The sequence below is a fragment of the Trematomus bernacchii genome, unplaced genomic scaffold, assembly GCF_902827165.1.
Source record: "Trematomus bernacchii unplaced genomic scaffold, fTreBer1.1, whole genome shotgun sequence".
Classification (NCBI taxonomy): domain Eukaryota; kingdom Metazoa; phylum Chordata; class Actinopteri; order Perciformes; family Nototheniidae; genus Trematomus; species Trematomus bernacchii.
In genome coordinates, this window is record NW_022987727.1 from 10,419,717 (window position 1) to 10,442,716 (window position 23,000).

Consider the following 23,000-nt stretch of genomic DNA (forward strand, 5'->3'; position numbering starts at 1 on the left):
ACTTGTGTATTTTTAACCAAAATCCAATGTTGAACAGAGTTTCTTTACAATGTGTTACAAGCTGGCTCTTTTTGAAACAAAAGGAAAGAATATTTAAACAAAAGTTGCCCAAAACAATAATTTATTTATAGCATCCAAACTGGTCACAAATAACAAATGAGCAAACTGAGGAGTGCCTGGGTGTTTCTCAATCTCGAGTGCGCTTGCTTGGTAGCACATGTCTTCCGAGTCACTTGCTTCAGAAGCGAGGCAAGAATACTTCCTGGCATTCGGAAAACGAAGAGTGGAACAGGCTAGCAAGTATGGGCCAGAACAGTCTCATAATACAAACATGCACACAGAAGGATTCACACTTGTATTTCATGATCCGCAAAAGGATCCACACTTGTGTTTTTTAATGCACACACAAATGTGTTCCGTTTCATATACATGTAAATACAATCCAAATACAGAAAAAAGTTTTACATATGTATTTTTGATCCACACATATTTGTTTTCCGTTTAAATCCCCTGAACCTGCAAACACAACCCGCTTTCTGTGCATGGATCGCTGTGCATTCGTGTGTGGGTTTTTTGAGACTCCCCTCTCTCCCTCCCTCTCTCCTGACAGCCCGTCAGTTTCTCATGCAGCTCGCTAAAACTTCACTCGCGTTTATGTCCATATCGATCAGATCCAGCTCTCCTGATCGGCCTTTATAGAGAGCACCGATCAAACTATTAAGAGTGAATATCGGCCGATAATGACCGGCAGGGCTCCCCCCGTTGACAGTTCACTGTCTAGCACTGGCTTCGTAGTGCACTGATCGATTAGGCTAAGCTAACCTGTAGCTGCTCCCTCCACACTCACAACAACTTCATACAGACATAAATAAAGCAGCTGTATTCGCCATACAGGAAACACACATTTAAAACGGTTTTGCCTGCCGTTTTTATGTACACAAGCATTCATTAATGGTTCGGAAAGTGGCGCTGTACCTTAATAATATAAAGGCTTGTATTTGCGTGCATTTCCTGCTCGGAAAGTGGCAATGTACTGAGAGTGGAAGTGTCCTGAGATTAGCGCCTGCAGGCAGGCTCCATGGACCTGTCAGCTCCGGACAGCGCAAAATGCGTACATGAAGCGCTACGTCATGAACGCAAGAAATCTACCCTCGTGGGGGCGCGCTCATGTGATTGGCTTATAATTGAGGAGACATCTGATTGGCTATAGATAGAAAAAATTACAAGTACGAATCGGGTCACCGTCAGGGGAGTCTCAAAAAACCCACACACGAATGCACAGCGATCCATGCACAGAAAGCGGGTTGTGTTTGCAGGTTCAGAGGTTTTAAACGGAAAACAAATATGTGAGGATCAAAAATACATATGTAAAACTTTTTTCTGTATTTGGATTTTATTTACATGTATATGAAACGGAACACATTTGTGTGTGCATTGAAAAACACAAGTGTGGATCCGGAAATACAAGTGTGAATCCTTCTGTGTGCATGTGTGTATTATGAGACTGTTCTGAGCCCATAAGCAAGTGTGCAGGTGTGCGTCATATGAGAGGCCCCGCCTTACATTTTCCGCCACAGATTTGGGGAAATTGGTCTGTGCGCAAAGCATTGTGGGGATTTTAAGACCGCGGAGTCTACACATGTACAGCCTCGACATTTCTCCAAACGAAGTACGCCAGGCTCGGTAGAATTCCAAGTATGCTGGACATTGGAACAGTACTTCGGCGGCACTCAATGACGTAGTATGCTTGAAATAGTGGCTCTGGAGCAGCTTTACTCGACATTGAGAAACACCCCTGGTCTGGTGCACAGGGCATGGCAGCTGAGAGAGAGTGGGACTGTTCTGTTCTTAAAGAGCCTGGAGCCAGGGGCCACATGGGGGTCTCATCCCTCCTGATTACAGGACCTGACTCCAGCACCATACAATGGACAACCACAGGGTTGTCACAAATGTGTCAGATAAATGTATTTGTAATTTCACTAAAATAAAATATACTTTTTCACTACTGCTGTAATATGCTTTTTGGGGTTTCCCCTTTCCTGTAGTGTGTTATATAAGTTGTTCTGCATGTAAATGGTCTGGAAAGGCTTTAAATATATCTATTGTATCTAACAAAATACCCACACATTCCCACCCTGCCTGAAACGCCTCCCATTGGACTCCGTTGTTTACGTCACTATGGAACACTCACTCTTGTATTGGCTTGCTCCCGCACATTGTACGTGATGGGGCGGGACATCTCTAAGCAATTGACCAATCAGAGTAGACTGGGCTCTGGTTTCAGACAGAGGGTGAAAAGAGGTGCTACCGCACAGGCAGTATGAGAAAAATAAAGAGCTTTTTGAACATTAAAGTATGTAAACATGTCACAATGGAGGAACAAAATACAAATATTAACCTGAACATGAGCAAAATATGGTCCCTTAATTACAGTGTTTTTAAGTAATTGGGTATTTCCTACCACTGTCTACTTATAGTCCACAACATTTAAAAGTAACTTTTTTTTAAAATAACTTTATTTATTTATCGTGCACTTTATATACAAATACTCTGGTTACACTCCACCACAGAAAATTGATCAAACAATGTCATTATTCTCTGCATTTGAGGCTGAAAAGTGAGAATTTGCATAGTGCTGGTGCAGGAGCTGTCACAAACACATCTTCTCCTTCACTACGCTGCAGTTACATAACCTGACAGATGATCAGCTCCAGGGCCTGCAGTGGTGAAAGCAGGTTGGAGTGTTACCACAGGTCGGCTGATACAACTCTCCCCACCTGCCTGCACAGGATTCCTTTTAAACTGTGACATGACAATGCTTGACTAAAAGCGTCAGGAGGCGCAGTGAAATGTATGGAATCTGAGTGAGTTATGGCTCTGAGATGTGGACAGTTTGGGTGCAGCTGAAAGTATTTTTTATTGCTTTACAGCTCACCTGCAGTAAAAGCTGTCAATTCTGCTCCAGTCATGGGCCAGGAGGAGGATTGTGTACACTGCAGGTGAATAGGGTAAAAAGGTTAACTGATAGATGTCACCATGAAACTTCCCCAGTTGAATACTGACATTGATATATTTACTTTTTGTATTACAAGTTTTATCAAAGTGTATGTTTGAATATACAAATGAGGGACTTTTTCATCAAACGGGTGCTATTTGCATACAATTCCAGAACAGATATCTATGCAAATGGAGAATGAGTGAATTCAGAAGAAATGTACAGATGCTAAAAAGACAAATGGTATAATTGTTTGAGGCTAACCTCCACTAGTCTGAAAGAAGACATGGTATGTCATTTAAATAGTCACAATACTCTTTGACAGTGCATGAAAAATGCTGCGTTTCATTGGAGTGTCTCACATAAAACACGGACTTTTGTGTGTGTAAAGGTGCTGAAACACATAACGTGACTTCCTGAACGTTTCTGAACACTTCATCATGTGTTATAAAGTTACATTTACACTGGCTCTGAATGAAATGTGCCTAGACAAGTGCATGAAAAATGCCTTGTCTCACCTTAAACACTGACATGTTTTTGTGAAAGTGTGCGTAAAGGTGCTGAAACACAAGACATGACTTCCTGTATGTGGTCCCGAACCAGGAGCAGAATTGTGTAGAAGAAGACACTAAAGGTTGATATAGCCTAAATACTTCCCCATTTCAATACTTGCATTAAGACAATTGTGTTTAGTTTGACAAGTTTCATGAAATTGTATGTTTAAATATGCAAATTAGGCAGTATTTTATTAAATATATGCTATTTTGTATAATATTCCAGATCAGATACGTATCTCAACATAAGCAAATATCTAATGCTAACTTTTGGTCAATTTGGGATCCATCTACAGATGCTAATAAGTAGAAACTTTGTGGATCCACTGATTTGAAATAAGACATGTTTAATTAATTGTGTGGTCATTTGCATACAATTCCAGGACATAAATCTGAACATATGCAAAGGAGCCTAATCTTATTCCAACTTTCTTTAAATAGCCCAAAATGTAATTGACCAGTGCATGACAAATGCCAAGTGTCCCACCTAAACACTGACATTTTAAGTTTGTCTGAAGCCACTGAAACAAATGACAAAGTTTAAGACACAACGGGATCTGGATCAGAACGGAGCCGTCTTTCAGATCATAAATGTCAAACTTGTCATGTCTAATAATGGAGCTGCTGCTGCGGGGTGAAAATGGAAAAGTGTCAAGACTGCCCCTGTTCTTACGATTGAAAACAAATAAATGATGACAATATGATTGAAGGGCCAAAACATCAATATGTGTGCATGTGTCACAGGGCATAGGTAGGAAAGGAGCACATGACACAGATGCAGGTGAGAACCGAAGGGAGATTAACCAGGCTTTGAAAATGGAAATCTCTGGTGTCAGCGCTTGACGTGTGTCTCAGTCTCAGGTTACAGCTGACTGACGGGCTTCCACTGGTCGCTCTGCTCTGACGCCGTGTGTTTGCCTAACACACCCATGTTGTAAGACTTTAATTTATATCCCTTTCCTGGTGGCTTAAACACACAATGTGTTTCTGTGACACGTTGCTATGCACCCATGTCACTAATGCCCTATAAACACACTTACAATGAGGAATAAACTGTTTTATTATGTTTTTAAGCAGTCATACATGGTTATAATGCTTGATAACAATGAGCACAAAACACATTTTATTTGAAGGAATTCTTTGGCTTTATTTTCTTTACTATGGAGGATATTGTTTGGAATGGGGGTCACACATGTTATACATTTTAATATGTTGTATATGTCCCACAATAATGGAAAAGTCATGGAATGTCCAGTCTAATTTTTGTTTATTAATTTAATTGTTTTCTTAGTCCAATAATAAAATAAAGATGAAGGGAATACGGTTGGTTTTGAGCATAATAGGGCCCCTTTAAATCTATGCTACTACAACACACCAAACTTAAAATTATTTTGTGTTAGGGGTTATTACAGGAAATCAAAACTCCAATGTGACAACTTTTTGATAATAGTAAACATTTACATTCAACTTGTTTCCCCTAAAATCTCACTCAAACACTAACATACTCAAATGAAAGGTAACACCTGCACAATATCACTTGAATTGTGTAATTAAATGGTGCTACATGCAGATGATATTGAATTATAAGTCATTTTATATTGCATTATAGACATGGGCTTGCCATTGAGTTACAAGCAAATATGAAGCTGTATTATACTTCACATTTTAAATCATTTTTAAAATGCAGTTTAATATTTACGAGTGACTTAATTCAATTATACGGTGCCATAAACAGATTATACGCATGTTTATAATCAATTATGGACCGTCACAGAAAGTCTAACCTATTTTTCCTATCAACTCATACCACCCCACCCCCCCTTCCTCCCCCTCTGCCTTTGTGTTTCCCTCCCCCGCATCTCCTGTTTGCTAAAGATGTGTAGAGTCATTTTCCCAGGTAAGTCAACAGGACTCTCCCGTGCGGCCTGTGTTGATCCAGCTCTCTGACGTCAGGCCGCAGCATGACAACAGAGGCAGGGACTCCAGGCCAACCCCCCCCCCCCCCCCCCCCCCCACACACATCACTGGCCAGTGTTTATAGCGGGCTTCCTTACACAAGTGGCCCTGATGGCGTGTGAGGAGCATGAAAGTAAAGTTCCGTATCCGTGTTTGAGAGTGAGAGGAGGGACATGGACGTTTTTGAAGCTTTTGTTTATATAATATTTTATTTTATATTCATTGTATCGCACATGCTTACTTCAATTCTAATGTTTAAACAAATATTTTATTTTATTTTTATTTCATTCTAACATGGAGCAACTGTCACGTTTTAGTTTATTTTTTTATAATATTTTATTTTGCTTGTTTTTTTAGTTTCTTTTTTAAAAATTTTTATAATTGCTTTGATTTTTTTATTTCATTCTAAATGGTTAATAAAAAATTTCTGATTCCGACATTTTATTATTTATATTCCATCTTTTATTGGACATTTTTTATTTATATCTGATTATGTTTTATTTTACCTTTTTTGCACATTCTCACTTTACTTCCAAGGTTAATATAACCATTTATTTTTATTTGTTTTAGTTGTATTTATTTTTATTATATTATTTCATGGACCAACTGTCACAAAACCAAATTCCCTCCGGGGTAAATAAATAATTTCTGATTCTGACCTGAGGCCTGTACTACGAAGCCGGTTCAACATAACCTGGATATGTTTGAGTTACCCGGTTTACCTAATCCAAAACAAACGCGCTCTCGCTAAGCGGTCCTACGACGCTGGTTATCAACTCGTTAACTCAAGCCAGTTTTGCCCTATCTAGTTATGTGCGGGTTTATGATATCACTGCTCTGTCTAAGACACGAGTGGATCTGACTTTAATTAGGACATTTGACTCAAGTGTTTCGTCAACTTAATGTGTTGCTTAAAATAATACTTCGTACAGTATGTGACACTAAGTGTTGCACGGCCAGATACGGCTCAAGAAGCTGACTCAGATAAGGAAATATATGATACATTATGATGTGATATGAATGATAATGGGACACATCGACGTCTGCATTCACAGTGCCGCGGACTGTAGGCTACGTAATGTTACTTTGATCCGGTTACTTATGTTAACTTGTGGCAGATATTTAAGTAAGCTTTCTTAACGCTAATGTTATAATAGTCAGACTGCTCTGAAGATGGGAGGTGATATTCTATTAATTTTCACGTTCACACAGTCAGTTGATTTTTGCCGGCCGTCTTTCCTACCAGTTTTTCTGTATTTCCTCTATCCTGTAATATGACTTGATAGCTTTAAACTCCACACACTGAGCTCTGATTGGTCAGCAGGCGGTGCTTTCACTGAGTTGATCTCTTATCCTGGAACCTAACCTGCTCCGGACCAGGCTAGCCGTTCAGCATAAGTTACCATGGAGATCTAGCCCGCTAAAAAGTGAACCAGCGTCGTAGGACCGGAAACCCAGAGTTTTCCCTGAAGTTAGCTCGCTAAGCGAAAATCCGGCATCGCAGTACAGGCCTCTGAGCACATTCTCTAAGTTTAGCAGACACATATTTCTTAACAACAAGGAAAAACACAAACAGATGTAGCAGTTAATGGAAAATTAAGCTCTCTGCTACATTCCATGTACAAAGGGTACAAAATAAACAAAGTTTATCATTATTATTAGTATTAATAATTAACTTCTGAAGGAAATTTTGCAATTTGTAATCAACAACATATATCTGACAGCTAAAGTTGCTTATTCATTTATTAACTTAAGATAGAATGTGCTTTTCCTTGTTGTAAAGCAAGTTACTAATTATTATCTTGTTATGATCAACTTTTTGAATATGACGTATGATATTGTTCCAGATTAAACTACCAAACTTTATCTAAAGTAGTTTGCTTTCCATTTACACTTTTGTATTGCTGGCTTTATTTTTGAAGTTCTTCTATCACTGCTATCAACATGATAAAACATGATATAGTTTAACAATCATGCAAAAATGCTCATATTGGACACATATTATATTGTTTTCGGGAATTATTTTTTCTTTAATCGTTGCTTCCCAATATCACAATTAAGTCAGCTGGATCCGTTTCGGCCTCAGGTTACTGTAAGCTATGAAACGTTTGGGTGAATAGGCAGATGATTAAAAAACACAATATTACTTCTGTTTCATATGAGTCCAAAGAAAATAAAAGTTTGAAGTGGCAGCCGCTACAACCATTCATCCAGTCAACCAGCTGCTGTAAACTCATTGAGCTGCACCGGCAATTTGTGCTTCCCCATGTGTCTGCTCTATCATTAACTTCCACTGCGACCCTCAAGGTCACCGCAGCCATAAAGAGTGGCTGAGAGCAGAGAGTGAAGGCCATGAGAAAAAGAAAGAAAGAACTACAGTAAAAGCACACCATTTGTGCACAGAGGCTCGGTTTCATTCATAATGCTGATTACTTCTGAGAAGAAAAAACAAAAGCATCCCTTTGAGAACATCAGGATCAGAATCTCCTGTATACAGAACACCGGATGTTTCGATTCTTTGTGGGAAAAACACAAAAACAGGACACCACGTCCAGCACTTGATGTTTATTTACTGGTGGTCATTTCATTCGTTTTATCTCAGAGGAATGACGGGTATGTGTTATCTTGTGATGGCACGGAGACAGGGTGTAGTCAGCAGACGGATTGCGAGGGGAAGAAAGAGTCAGATGGAATGGGACAAGGAGGTGAGGAGCAGAGGAATTTTAGCTCCGCATTCCCGCCCTCCCCTCCAGGGACAGCGCGGCCAGACGACTCCTCATGCTTCCCCTCTGCAAAGGAGAGGAATAGCAGCAGGGAAAGGAGGCCATGGAGGGAGAGGCCTCCAGATGTTTTGTTGCCATTCACAGGTTAATGCACTCACCAGGGTTCCACAAGAGAAACTGAAGGTACACAAGCTTCACCTCTTCAATGTGAATGGGTCCTTACACAATGGATTCATGATCTACATTGTAAAAATGCAATTTGCAAAAGCTGCTTAAGTAAAGAAAGACACTGAATATTTAACATTCTCCACATGAATAGTCGCGGATTCCACTGATAAGGTCAGGACTCGTTGAGGTTAATGGTTATTTGTTTTTGTAAGTGTTGAGTATCAGTGAGGTTTCACTCATGGAAGGAATGCATTTTACTGCGCAGGTGAAACACATTCTTTTAAACTCAGAAATATCATGAAAGACAAATGTATGTATACTTTTACTAGGTTTTTTCACAACCATCATTGGTGAGATTCTGTATTGATCAAAGTTTGCTTAGTTATCGTGGAGATGGATTTGTTAACATTTGAGCTCAATAGGTCTTATGAGGGGTTGTTGTAAAAGTAATTGTCTCATAAAAATATCTTTGGTTAAGTAAAGGTCTGTTAAGTCACTTTCAATTGCTGAATGAGGTAACACAATGGCGATCCAGCCTATGGCCCACTGATGAAAGGCCTTCACAACTTCTTGTCTGTGATGAAATCCAAATAAGCAATTTGTAATTCTCACCAAATGCGCCAACAAAGAGAACAAAACTGACATTTAAAATGCATATTCACCAAGAAATCTGTATTATTTTCTTAGTTTTGACTCGTGTACTTATTTTGTCAAAACTGCAATCAGCAAAAACAACAAATAAGTGTTAGAGGAGAACATAGACCCTTATGAACAGTTCAAAATGTACTTCTGTTGAGTTCATTTCTGACCCCGAAAATGAAATCAAATATTAAACCCACACCAGTCATCATTGGTTGATAACCAAGGCTAAAAGGGCTTGTATGAAAAAGGGAAAAAGGTCTTGTATGAATGTCCATAGACTCCATGGTGTTCACTAGTCAGTGGTGTGCCACGGTAGTTGACAGTCAACCACTGTCAGGGGAAACACCCACCCAGAGATGGTTTCACAAATTTGTCTAAAAGCAGTCATGTGACAAGTCCATGGCAATACCCATCTAAAAAGGCTTTCGGGTAGACCAAAATAATCTGCTAAATTCAAATTCTAAGAAGTACCTGCAAAATATAGGTTTGGGTCTATTAATCCATCAGCCATTGTCTTCCTCTTTTCATGTTGACAGTATTTCATAAGGCTTGTAAAATGTGAAAGCTGAACTCTCTCTCACTGCTTGTTGCCAAATGCAAATGCAGAAAATAGCTAAACAAACCGTAAAACACAAATATTGGCAGCAGTAGCTACACCCTCATTGTAGTATTTGTTCATTGTCATTGCCAAGCACAAATCATCCGTTTATTCTGAAACAAAGCAATGAAAGAAAAGGGCAGATGAGCAGCAGAGCCCCGTTATTTGAGTTCAGCGGGTTTGTGCTGGCCGCATTCACCGGCAGTATGGGAACCTAATCAGAAACACAGTCTCTTCCAAGCTGCTCTGCTATAACAATCAAGGAGAGGAAAGAAATGTCTGGACTTCCTGATATGGGGTTTCCCAGGGAAGCAGCTTTGAGTCGTTTCTGGGCCATGACATCACCGGCAACAACACAGAGGTGTTTTGATTCCGCCGGAGGAAAGGAGAAGCTGGTGGGAAAACCCCTCCGCCATCACGATAACAACAATAACTGCCTGCCCTGCTCTTTGGGAAACAATGCAAATCGACTGTAAACAGTGTCAAGGGGGAGGGGGTGAGGGGGAGTGAGAGACAGTGGGAGGGAGGTGGGATTTCGGGGGTTTGAGTCAACAGGCAGAAGCAAAATAGAACAGCTGAATAACTTTAACCGGAAAGAGAAGGTAGTGTTTGCTAGTCATGGGGATTTTTAAACAATGTTCCACAGGAGAGTTTTCATTCGGGGCTTTTTATAGGTGAAACTCATCTGTGATCTTGTTTATCATTTGAATAAATGCCCCATTCATGTCTCGTTCAAAACAAACCAGCTGATTGCCAAACAGTAAAGACAGGGCAAAGGCAAAAAAAAACTTTCCTATCCCTGTGGGAAGTTCAAAATAATCCCACAGCCAACATTCTTGAACAGTGACTGGCAACAGTGTCACAGGCTTGTTTGTGTGACGACAGTTTAATGTGTCACTACTTTCTGTTTCCCACGTGGATAAATGAGTGCAGCCCCCACCAAACAACCCCGACCCCCCACCCCCCTCTCCTCTTAACATCCGTGGGAAGGTGACACCAGCCGTCTTCTTCCTGGTTCAGCGCATTCCACAGCATCTCCTATTTGAGTTCCACAGGCACATGTCTTCCAGCTATCCCCCACCCACTTTACTGTGTGGCCGGTACAGCCATTGCAACACCATTGGGAGGGCAGTGCTGAGAGTTAGCAAGGTTTTGGGGGCTAAGCCAAGCCGGTGCATCGTCTTGGGTTTGGGTTTGGTTAGCGGGAATGACAGATCACCAAGTGACCCTTTGACCTATGCAGCCCAGAGGAGACTAGACCATTTACTTTCTTGTTTTCTGTTAGGGTTAGTGTTAGCCAAACATAATTTAACCAACAAAATGTAACCAACAAAATGTTAACGCAACTTAATGACGCATTTCCACTTTATTGTACAGCAGGACTTGATCTTTTTGGTTTTCCATTGCCAAAATGTGAGGATTGTACCTGCACCATTTTTGGAACCAATTTGTGTAAGTAAGCTGAGCCGATACTAGACGGTACATTTTAAACAGAATAACCAACAGTGTGCCATTTTCAAATAGTCAAGCTTACATCAATAGCAGCCACGTATTATTTAATCTACACAGATTTGATAAATGGCACAATTGAACACTAAAATGTTTCTCTGTTTGCTTGCTGATGAATGGATTCAGCGAGTTACCTGTTGAAGGCGATGTTCAGTATCACCAAATGTCCGTTGTAATTAGCTTAGTTTGAAGGACAATTCACAGTGGAAAGGGAAATATGGAAAAAACCTGTTACCAAAAGTGAGGTAAGACAAGTCGAGCTGAATCATAGTTGAAATGTGGCATTAGTTTAACGATGTGGGGCAAAATTCCCCAAAAGTCCAAAGAGATATAAATGCAGAATCGTGCATGTTTTTTATCCCTTTCAACGCCCTAAAATAATATTTAACAGTGTTATTACCCTATCATTAATTTTAAAGCAAATAGGTAGGTGTCTAGTCTGTACAATGAAATAATTTCAAGATTTTAACAGTTTATCAAAATGTAAAAGCATACCAAACAAACGGCTTAATCCGATACTATTGACAACATACCAAACATGCTCTTGGTCAGTGTTATTATATACACTATCACATGGTTAACTAAGTCTTTTTATTTATAGGATACCTCGTAATCACTTCTGTCAACAATGTCATTATCAACAGGAATCCGAGGGATAAACTTGGAAGTGTTGTTTCCTGTGATGTGAACCCCCATATGGAAGCTGACAATAGTCCTATTATTGTAACCACTGACAACCTTAAAGGCATCCTGCCCTTTCTAAACACAGATTACACCCTCCTCCTCCTCCTCCTTAACAACTATAGCCATAAACAAACCTTACATAGACCCTTCAGTAGCCAGGCCCCCTAATTGAGACAAGTGGGAATAATTTCCTGCAAGAACAGTCTGTGTGGCGCTGGACAGGTATGCCAAAAACCTCTGACCCCAAACCAGGCCTGTGCTGACATGAAAGTTGACCCCTGGTGACCTTTAGGGAACTCTACAGGCCCTCTTTGGTGCTTTCCCACATAGGCCTGCCTTTGATGTCCATTGGAGCCTTTTCCCATGGCCCCTCCAGTCAAGATCTCTCAGGACTGGAGTAGAGGAGGGGGTAAGAGGCTACCTGAGGAGAGGTCAGCCCACACTGGAAGATACCCACCACACAGCATTCTTTCTTCCTCTAAGACAACTCCTAAAAATAATTCACCAACCCTTCCAAGCACCCCATGCACACACAAACTTTCACACGTGCTCTCCTTATTTGGGGAGAGTTTCAAAGACAGCTTATCTAGAGGCATGACAGATCATATTTTAGTGTTTTACTTGTGTGTTTAAGTGTAGGGTGGTCGGGTTAGCGACTTCCAGGTCCTGTGTTCGCAGAGTGGACAGCTGCCAACCATAACTTTCTCCGCAGACGTTTTTTGGCCGTGGGATCAGTGTTCGATGAGGTCACAACCACTGACAGCAAGAACACAAACCCATGGCAACTGCAGACCAGAACAAGTCAAATGTGTGGTTTTAAAACTAATACTACTTTGTTTTCAGCGTAGTGTTCATAGAATACGTTCCCATACAAGGAAACTGTTTTGATAACAAATGTTCTCCTAGATTACTTTGTTTTTGACTTACGACAAAAGTGTGGTGGATGGATTGTTCAAATAAACACAGGATTATCGCCCAGGAGACCGTTGTTCATGACCAGTGGGAAACCAAAAGTCAACGTTGACTTGTTTTAATTTCAGTATGATGTGACAAAAGTTAAAAGCCAAACCATGATCTTTTGCTGAACCTAACCAAAGATGTTTGTTACCCATTTGTTTGCGACTGAATCCTGGAAAAAATATGGTTCCCTCAAAACGTAATTGTGTTTGCAGTTCAGTTGTATGGGAACGTCATTTGAGACAGGGTTATGTTTAGAAGGCCTTTACTAATCAGTGACCATCAAGGCTAATATTATATGAAATGGTAACCCCCAAAGCTCAATCGTCTGGCAAACCAATCGACAAAACTTTTTTAGACAGGCTTTGTTTGTCTGAGGATTGCTCTTCCTGCTGAGCTGCAGGGCAGAACAACGACCCTTCTCTAATTATGGGGTAATTTTTGTCAATCACTGTCAAGGCACATACAACCATGAGACACCTGGCGTCATTCCATTACACATCCAGAACAACGTGCTGTCAGTGAAGACCATGCAAATTACTTTTCAGGTACTTTGAGTGATTTAACGTTGACATTTCAAAGATGATGGCATAATGGTTACATTTGTAATGTGAAATTGCCTTTTCATGGACATAAAAGCTTCAGTTAGCAGTAACCTTTTGTCTCGATCATATTTCTATTAAATCCCATGCATATGTTACGTAGGCACAATAATCCTGATGCATATATGAAGCCCAATTACTGTGAAATTATGCAAAAAAAATGTATCATTCAAACCTATCTGTTAAGAGAACATACATTATCTGCATTGCCATCATCAATTGAAAGGCTATATCAGCCCATTGTAGGCTCACACAGCTTCACGCAATTATAATATAAATACAGCAATTATCCTTAGTTGGTAATATTTACACATCGACAGCGCTGAGCTAATTGGGAGCGCTAAAGAACCGCCTGTAATGATAAAAGCCGTATGTAAAGTGTCTATAGCCATTAACGCAAGGAGCTTTTACATAAACTACCTAAAGCTGTTACAATATTTCCAAGTCTCATTTCTATACAGATAGATAAAGCAGATGATATTATTATGAACTATAGTAAAATTAGAAAAATGCCAATCTTCTCCTTCTCCCCTCACGAAAAAAAGGAGAGTTGAATCTCACTCAATTATCCCCCCAGGAACTGGTTGAAAGATAATAACTTAACACATTTGGAATGGAAGGATCTGGTCAACAAAATGTATGGAATGGGAAAAAATAACAATGAGAATAAGTTCACATCTTTGATGAAAATTAGAAAAATAGGTGGGGGGGACATACCAAACATAACATTATGCCTCTATGGTAAGATGTGACCATTAATGTATGTATCAATGTGAGTATCAACGATGTATTCGTTATCTGTTATCTGTTAGCTACAGTCAATCTAATATGTTCATTCATTCATTTTTTTTTTTTCGATTAATGGATTGTTATTTTGTTATCTAATTTCTCTTAACTGTATCTAATTGTGTTATGATCACTAAACAGATAATTTCCTAAAATGCAAATAAAAAAACATTAAAAATAACATTGTCCCTCCGAGCTCCTATAGTCAAGATGGCAGGATTGACAGCAATCAATAAGGAATGTAAAAGTCTTTAAAATTCTTAGTTTGTTTATTGTTAATCCCCTTCAACATGAAAAGTCCTTGAACATACACAAAATATAAGCTTGATGTGTGCAGAAGTATGTGAGATTGGCCTTGGACAGTCATACAGAAACATACATGTTCACACATGACCAAACCCCCCACAGGCTTATGCTTGTTGGAGATACAAAACATATCTTATGATTAAACATTTATTCGAGGATGCTACTGAATGTGAATATCTCTGTCTGTACATGACATGGGAGTGACCAGGAAGGATATGTTCTATATATGTATAATCCATTTGGGGTGAATCCAGAACCATCAAACACCCTGAGCAAGCCCACGCCTGTCTCATCCACCTCCATGATTATTTCTCCTGTCACTTACAGATTGGCAGCCGGTGGGATCTGAGGACAGCTGGAGAGGTGATTGGCTGGATGTCATGATTGATGGATGAACATGTGTAGACAAGTGGCTGAGCCTTTTACGACATGCAGGAAGATATCGAGGAGTTGAAGGAGAGAGACGGTGTAAGCAGAATGTAGGAGGCCTTGCAGGGGAGAGTGAATCATCCCCTGTGTGCTTAAGGTGGTTAATATGTTACATAGGCATTATTGTGATGAAGGGCGGAGGCGGGGTGGAGTGGGGTGTGCCGGAGGTTAAGGTAGATAACAGAGTTTATGGAAAAATTCACCTCCGGTTATGACACAATGTTGCACAAAAAAAGGAAGATAAATCATTAAGATCAAGTCATATTTGTTCTATTTTATTTTTTATTTCATTTTTTTGTGATTTACCTATACTTTATTTTTTTTGTAATAGTTTTGATTCCAAGCAAAGTGCATCTGTTAATGAACTAAGTCAATAAATAAAACTTTAAAAAAAAAATTGTAATTGAGTGAAATTTCATAAAAACAGCTATATTGACATGTGGAGATCTGCATATTAGTCCATAACACTTCTCCATATAATTAAAAAACGGCATGTTTCATAAATATAGTCAATATGCATTTCAAATAATTATTTTAATGTTATTTAAATTCAGGAACGTGATGTTTTTAGTGGATTGTGCATGTGTTTTATTATCTATTTTTGTCAAACATTCTGGAGTAATATAGGTGGGCGTTGTTGTGTGCAGAGTTTCAATTTCTCTAGAAAGAGGAAGTCATTCATAGAGGCGTTGTGTAAGCCTACTGCTGCTGTGCTTTTCCCCCCTGTGACCTCTACAGCAGGGCTATTCAATTGGCGGCCCGCGGGCCAAATCCGGCCCCGGGGTGATATTTACTGGCCCTTTGAGTATAATGTTAAAAAGTAATCAATTTTTTTTTTTTAAGATTTCTTTTTTTTTTTTTTTTTGTGCCATAGTGCCTTTATTCCAGAGAGGGTGTTACATTGAGAGATAGAGGGGTAGACAATGCCTGAAAACTTCGACGGGCTCGGGTTTCGAACCCACCTACTATACTGTAGTGACAACTCCTGTCATTGATTGCATCTCTGCGTGAATGATTAGATAATTTCACCTAAATGAAATCAAATGAAACATGTAGGCCTACTGAGTTCTGAACTTGCCATTTAGATCTATAAAGGCCTTGGGGCTATGTTGTTTGATTGAATTAAACACAATATATGCACTCCACTATGCTGTTGTAGTATTTACTGTATCTGAAGCTCTTAAATATGATTGCTCATATTTCAAGCCATCTTTTTCCCGGCCCCTTGCTTTGGATCATTTTCATCAACCGGCCCCCATTCCAAACTAATTGAATAGCCCTGCTCTACAGTTTCAGAGTGCAGTGCATGACCGAGGAGTAAAAGTAAAGGTGGCAAACACTTGAGTGACTGTGGCAAGAGCTCATCAGATATGGGACTTTATAGTAGGCCTATAAGAACCTGTTGCCCTCTCCTCGGGGGACACTTCCAGAGATTGGACTGAGCAGCTGGCCCCAAAGCGAGCAGTGCAACTAATAATCTGTCCTTCTGACAGATGGGGTTAGATGGCTGTCATTTGAGCCGTGCTGATCATGCAGGCAGGGATATGTGCGGCAGCCCCTCCAGCAGAGATGCGCTCACTGGTGGCATTTCATAGGCCTGCGGTCACTGTCACACTCACCGCTTTGGAACTCTCCATTTTCACACACCTCTCCTATGCCCCTGACTGAGCATGAACTCGGTGCACACTCCTCTTTCTGAGCCACTCAAGACACTATAGAACCCTTGAACTACTCTCACTTAGTAATACAGTAGCCTTACAGTATCATATGTTTCACATGTTGGACACAAACACTGTTGTGCAATAACACTACTTAAGTGCAATATTTACTTCTTCTTTTTTTACAATGTAATATTGTTTTCACACTGTTGTGAATAACATTTGCAATATATACTATTTTAAGAATTAGGAATCTTATTAACAGCTGCTAGTTCTCTATACTTTTATTCACTTGTATAATGATGCTACATATTTCTTATAAGAAATACAAATACTATTTATGTTATATTAGTTTTAATGTATTTATTGCCTTGGATGTGCTTATTTAATTTAAATTCTGGTATCTATTTTTTTTGTTATGTTTACTTGTTTCTATATTTTATATGTAAGTCCACTCATTTTATTTAGCTTTTTCATCTGCACTTTACCTATTGCTGTAACATTGTACATTATTATTATGTGGGGGAAAAAAATGATTTCTGATTGTGATTTCTAACATCAAGCTGTACATTCTATAAAATCAATAAGAGGCTACAAAAAAGAGGCTAAATATCTGCTAAATGTTTACACACACATATTTAAGAAACTAGAAAAACAGGATGTGCTTAACTCTGTCAAAAGTGAATATTGACACTCACGAGTGCCATAGTTCAACACCTTCATTTGCATATTGTCTTCAAAAACTTCAGAGGTAGGCTTAAAGAAGGAATTTGCAAAAGGCGTAAGGAAAGTATGCTCCAATTTTCATTCCAGACAGAGGGGCTCACCTGCAGACAGTTTGAGCAATAGTTCACTAACCTGTATGAACAAGACTGTTTGGGTTATATATTTTTGGTTTGGTTTGCAGATCTCCACATGTTGGCCCATTTAACATAATATAAATTAAATAAAGGGTTGCTTGAACATGCATACAAAATTATTGGAAGAAAAGATGAATTCTTCTTTGTTATTAAAAATAGTGAAGTTTTCCGAAATTGATGTGAAGTTGATCATAACAATTAAAGATTGCAACATTACAGACGTGTACAATTTATCAGCAATAAAATGGTTTTACAACTTGTCATGAAATCTCAAAGGAAAACAAAACTTAACTCAGTCATGGGGGAGAGGGAGAACCATGCCATTCAGACAATAACATGCGCGGGAAAAGAAGGGCGGAGAGAGGAGGAGCAGAGGGTAAAAAAAGGGGGGGTAAATGGAAGTCTTTTTATCTCTAGTTTCCCACATCCTGTGAACGACTGCAAACGGGCCACCCAATCTGAAAGAATGACAGGAATGCGCCTATTCTCCGCGGCGCGCTTTGATGCGCAGCCAGTAGAGAGGCATTGTCAGGCAACTCAAATAAAGAGCATAGTCCTGGACTTCACTTCAGCCAATAAACCTCAGTGTTTAATGTGAAAATAATCAGGTAAATGGCAGGGGGTTAGAATAGCTGGAATGCAATTGATGAACTTCTCTCAGGTTGTGTGTGTGACTCATCGTGCAAAATGGCTTTATTAAGCCATGTGGGTGCTTTAGTGCAACTACTAACAGAAACAGTATGCTTCTTTTCTTAAGTGCAGACACAACACGTGGAGAAAAGTGGACAATTACAAAGCAAGGTAATAGGAGACATCTGCGATAAAGTGAATCGGTATATTTTAAAATAGAATAATAATCTAGTTTCTCCTTAGAACAATACACTCCTATTGTTTTGTGAAGTCTATTATTAATAATAGTAGGCCTATGATTATACTTTTATTTGAGTCTCCCGCAAAAGGGAGGAGACAACTTGGGGAGCACTTGGCTGCAATTAGCATTTCTCTGCAACTTGAATTCATAATCACAATTTAAGTATCACCACCCCCCTTTTTTCTTTATTTTTTCTCGCGCGTTTTTATTCCCGCCACGTCTGTGTCTGGCCCAGCCGGTTATAAGGTTGGCTGTGTTTCCATTATGTGATTGACGTGCATTTGGACTGCGTTTTCGCATTCCTATTGGTGCAGACAGCGGAAAGGGGAGGAGAAACATTGACGTCAGTGCATGTGGCATCGCCCCCTTACTACTGGCTTATAAGCGTCCTCCCCCCTCACTAGATGTTTCCAAGAGCCGGTGTCCGACAGACATTTCTCATACACTGTGTTTATCTGTTTATATCCTATAACTGTTTACAAAACAGTGCGAGGAACAGCTGTGTTTTGCAGTAGATTGTATTGTGAATACAGTTATACATACTCTAGGTGGGACGACATTTCTGTTATATTTTCCTGGATTCACAAGCGGCTTTTCTTTCATCTGGATGAGAGGACCCTTACCGCATTTTTGTTCCAGCAACGTGGACTCTAAGCTCTACACGGGAGACGGGAGAGTCATACAAACGGAATAATATTGCTGAAACGAAGTCAAACGAAGAACACACACACGTCGTAAACCACTGGTGGATATATCCTTAAAGGAATGCTTCTGTCCAAGCTGAATTCTCTTGCCCACATCTCCGCCGTAGACATGCCGGCGAAAATGCAGCACCAAGTTCATCAAGGTTAGACGCCCTTCTTTTTCTCCTCCGTGTTGTCATTGAGCACGGGGCTGCAGCAATGGCCGGCAGCCCGCTTATCGTAGCTTATCCTTACGTGTTATACTTGACTATTTTCAAGCACGGCAGTTGTTTTTGAGCATACTATTATGTATTAACAACGTATTATCAGTATTATTGCTTTTTCATATTTCTAAACTGCTGTTTCTTTGGTGTATGCACTGGTATTTTCAGAGCTTAGTTTCCCGGGTATTCACCGGCTGTGTTTATGTTTTGTCCACAGGGAAGGAGAAGGAGCCCTTCGAGAAGCTGTATCAGGTCGGCGCGGTGCTGGGTAGCGGGGGCTTCGGCACCGTCTACACCGGTACGAGGGTGGCTGACGGAGCTCCGGTAAATACGCCTTATACGTCTTATTATAAGAATACATTTTAAACCAGCTGTTTTGCATGTTTATATGCTTTTTGTACATGTTATTTGACGCGGTGTCTTCTTTGCCCTTCTAGGTTGCTGTCAAACACGTAGCCAAGGACAGAGTCTCAGAGTGGGGAGAGCTGGTAAGAAGTCATTATTAGCGCTAATATTCACCTAATTAACAGTATACTATACACAATAGTAGTATATTGCTTTAATAATGGACAATGAAGTGAAATATTCGAAGTATTATAGCATTATTTTAGCCTTTGATGTTCGAAGTGTTTATGTTATTATTATTATTATCTCTTCAGCCTAATGGCTCGCGGGTCCCAATGGAGATCGTGCTGTTGAAGAAAGTGAGCTCGGGCTTCCGCGGCGTTATCAAAATGCTGGACTGGTACGAGCGACCGGACAGCTTCATCATCGTAATGGAGAGGCCCGAAAACGTCAAAGACTTGTTCGACTTCATCACAGAGAAAGGGGCCTTACCGGAGGATCTGGCGCGGAGCTTTTTCCGCCAGCTGCTGGAGGCCGTGCGCCACTGCCACAACAGCGGCGTGGTGCACCGCGACATCAAGGATGAAAACATCCTCATCGACCTCCGCACCGGGGAGATCAAGCTCATCGACTTTGGGTCCGGAGCCCTGCTAAAAGACACCATTTACACAGACTTTGATGGTGAGTCATCACAGCTCAAAACAGTCTTCGACGTGTTTATTTTATTGCATTAGTTTCAACATCATCCAGTAGCCCTGGTTTAGTCAGGGGCAGGAATTCTAAGGTTGTGTCATTTCTGACATCCCCCCTCCAAAGCAGCATATTAATACAGGCTGAGCAGCATTGCCTTTGCTTTGGCGCCCCCCATAGGAGGGAAGCTGCATTTTTACAACTCAAAGTTTGTAAACAAAGTCACATGTCCGCTACCCCCCTCCCACACACACTCTGCTCTCTCACACACACAGACTGTCACACTCTCTGCCACCTGAGCCCAGATAACAGCCTCCCAAACAACAGATAACGCTGCACTCTTTGTTAATAATTCAACCACACCTGCAATGCTTTCATTTTCAATTTGACTGAAGTACAATAATAGATTCTGGAGTGCTTAGCTAATACGTGTGCATTTGTACAGTTTTTAAAGGTGTTTTTCTTTTTTTCTGACAGGCACAAGAGTGTACAGCCCACCAGAGTGGATCAAATATCACCGCTATCACGGGCGCTCTGCCACAGTTTGGTCTCTGGGTGTCCTGCTGTACGACATGGTGTGTGGGGACATTCCATTTGAACACGATGAGGAGATCACAAGAGGGCAGGTCCTCTTCCGGAGAAGAATCTCAACAGGTAAATTCACATTCCAAAACATGCATCAGCATTTTCGTTGACATTCACATGATGTGTCACACTCAGTTCATTGCACCATACTTACTTCTCCTCCTCTTCCTCCTTCAGAATGCCAGCAGCTGATCAAGTGGTGTCTTTCTCTGCGGCCCGCCGATCGCCCCTCCTTCGAGGACATCATCAATCACTCGTGGATGCAGAGCACATCCTCTTCAGTCGTCCCGTCCACAATGCAGACGGAGAAGGCGGAGATCCGACTGCACAGCATCGCCCACGAGCCCACCGCCTTCACGCCAACTCCCGTACCCGCGGCTCGGTGATGGAGGCAAACAGAACTGTACTGAACTGAGACTTTTACTAAAGTAACAGACTTGAAGCAGAGAGGAGGGGCGCCGCATGGGCTGGCCGTCCTGACACAGGCACGAGTAAGGTGTCAAAGGACTAAAAGAAAACTAAGGTCATGACTACACAATCATGGCTTGTTTTCAACCTGGAGCGCTCTCCGCCCCTCATCACCCCAAACTACTTGATTTCCCCCCGCTGTTGGGTGTTTATCAGACTGTAGTAGGGCATGCTCTGCGCTGACAGTACATGCGCTCGCTGAATGGCTGCGTTATGTAACCTCTCGCTGCACTGCTGCATCTCTCTGGGATGAGCAGAGGTGCAAGAGGAATAAAAAAAGAAGAAGTGCCTTCTGTGAGATTGTTGGGGGGACCCTGAAAATACTTGAAAGCAAAAAAAGGCTCCTTGTCTGAGACCCTTTTTTTAGCTACTTACAAGGCTTTATATTGTTTCCCTCTCATGGGCCTAGATCAGTAATGTCATTTACAACCACTGCTATCACTCCCATGTGATTAGCAACCTCATAGCAACGTGTGCAAACAAAAGAAAGAAACACTGGACTTACCTCCTTCTTTTTACTACATATCCACCTCCTGTCTACAACTCCACTTCCTCTGAGGCGGTTCACATCCACCTGAATGCACACCACAATGCAACCATACCGAAATACAACATCCTCTGCTCTTCACTTAAACAAATGTTTTACGTTCAAACAGTGCCTCACACAGGTCTTAAATATTCAGTGGGGACAAGAATTGTAAATAATAATAATGATATTTATTATTGCCGTGACTTACACATTTAATGAACACAGAATTTATTTATTTATCTATGAGAGCATTTTTTTGGCTGTTTGTGTGTATTTCATTCCACAGTCACTGAAGGGCCCACGGATTATTTAAAGAGACAAACAAAGATTTTTTATTTCTGACCATATTTATGGCGTGGAATTATTTTTTAAAGAGCAGATGTTTGTGTGTATGTCATGTATATAACGTGTAAATAGTCCCAAAAAAGCACTTCCATCTTAATGTATCTGAACATTGGACGTCTACTGATGGTAACAGTTTTTGTTATGCTGTTGTCTGCTGAGAGAGCGAGTGGATTCTGAATGTGTGTGAATGAAAGTGTGTGAGATTGAGAAAACCTTTCTGTTTTCATGACTGCAGGTTGGATTGTTTTTTTCATCAATTCGAACTAGAATTGTAAATGATCTTAGAAACAATTTTTATACGATTTCAATAAATATTTTTTTAACAATGACTTTTGACTCCTTCGTATTATCTTACAGAATGTTGTTGTGACCCTTGCCATGTACTGTAGCTCCAAGTAGTCATGTTAAAGAAAGTACTTAGACTGAACCAAATGTCATACATGTAAAACAGTTACAAACACACAATTAGAATTTACTAGGTCAGAAGTATACCATTTCTCAGCAAGTTTCCTGTTTGACACCTTTTGTAGAGAAGCAGCGCATGCAGAGAAGATGAAGAGATAAGAGGAGACAGGGCTGGTGGAAGGCAGATAGCAAAAAAAGTGGGGCGGGTTGCATACAAATAGGAAAACGCTATCTCAAAACATTCCTGGAATTGACTTTCTACTACAAACTGAGGTGTTTAAGACTAGTAAGCAGCACTGAGTTCATTAGTGATAGAAACCTATTCATTAATTCCACCTTAATCCAAAGATGCACACATGCAGGAACAGGAAATGACTCACTCACATTAATCTGACATAATGTATAAAACAGCTTTATGTTAAATATTA

General features: G+C 40.4%; 1 protein-coding gene across 1 annotated transcript; it reads left to right on the forward strand.

Moving 5' to 3' along the window:
• The first annotated feature begins 18,711 nt into the window (after positions 1 to 18,711).
• Positions 18,712 to 22,496, forward strand: pim1 (Pim-1 proto-oncogene, serine/threonine kinase). The gene is made up of 6 exons (XM_034145198.1): positions 18,712 to 19,145; positions 19,423 to 19,529; positions 19,643 to 19,693; positions 19,865 to 20,231; positions 20,718 to 20,894; positions 21,003 to 22,496. The coding sequence occupies exons 1-6, from the start codon at positions 19,064 to 19,066 to the stop codon at positions 21,209 to 21,211; spliced, it is 993 nt and encodes a 330-aa protein (XP_034001089.1). The 5' UTR covers positions 18,712 to 19,063; the 3' UTR covers positions 21,212 to 22,496.
• Positions 22,497 to 23,000: the final 504 nt, after the last annotated feature.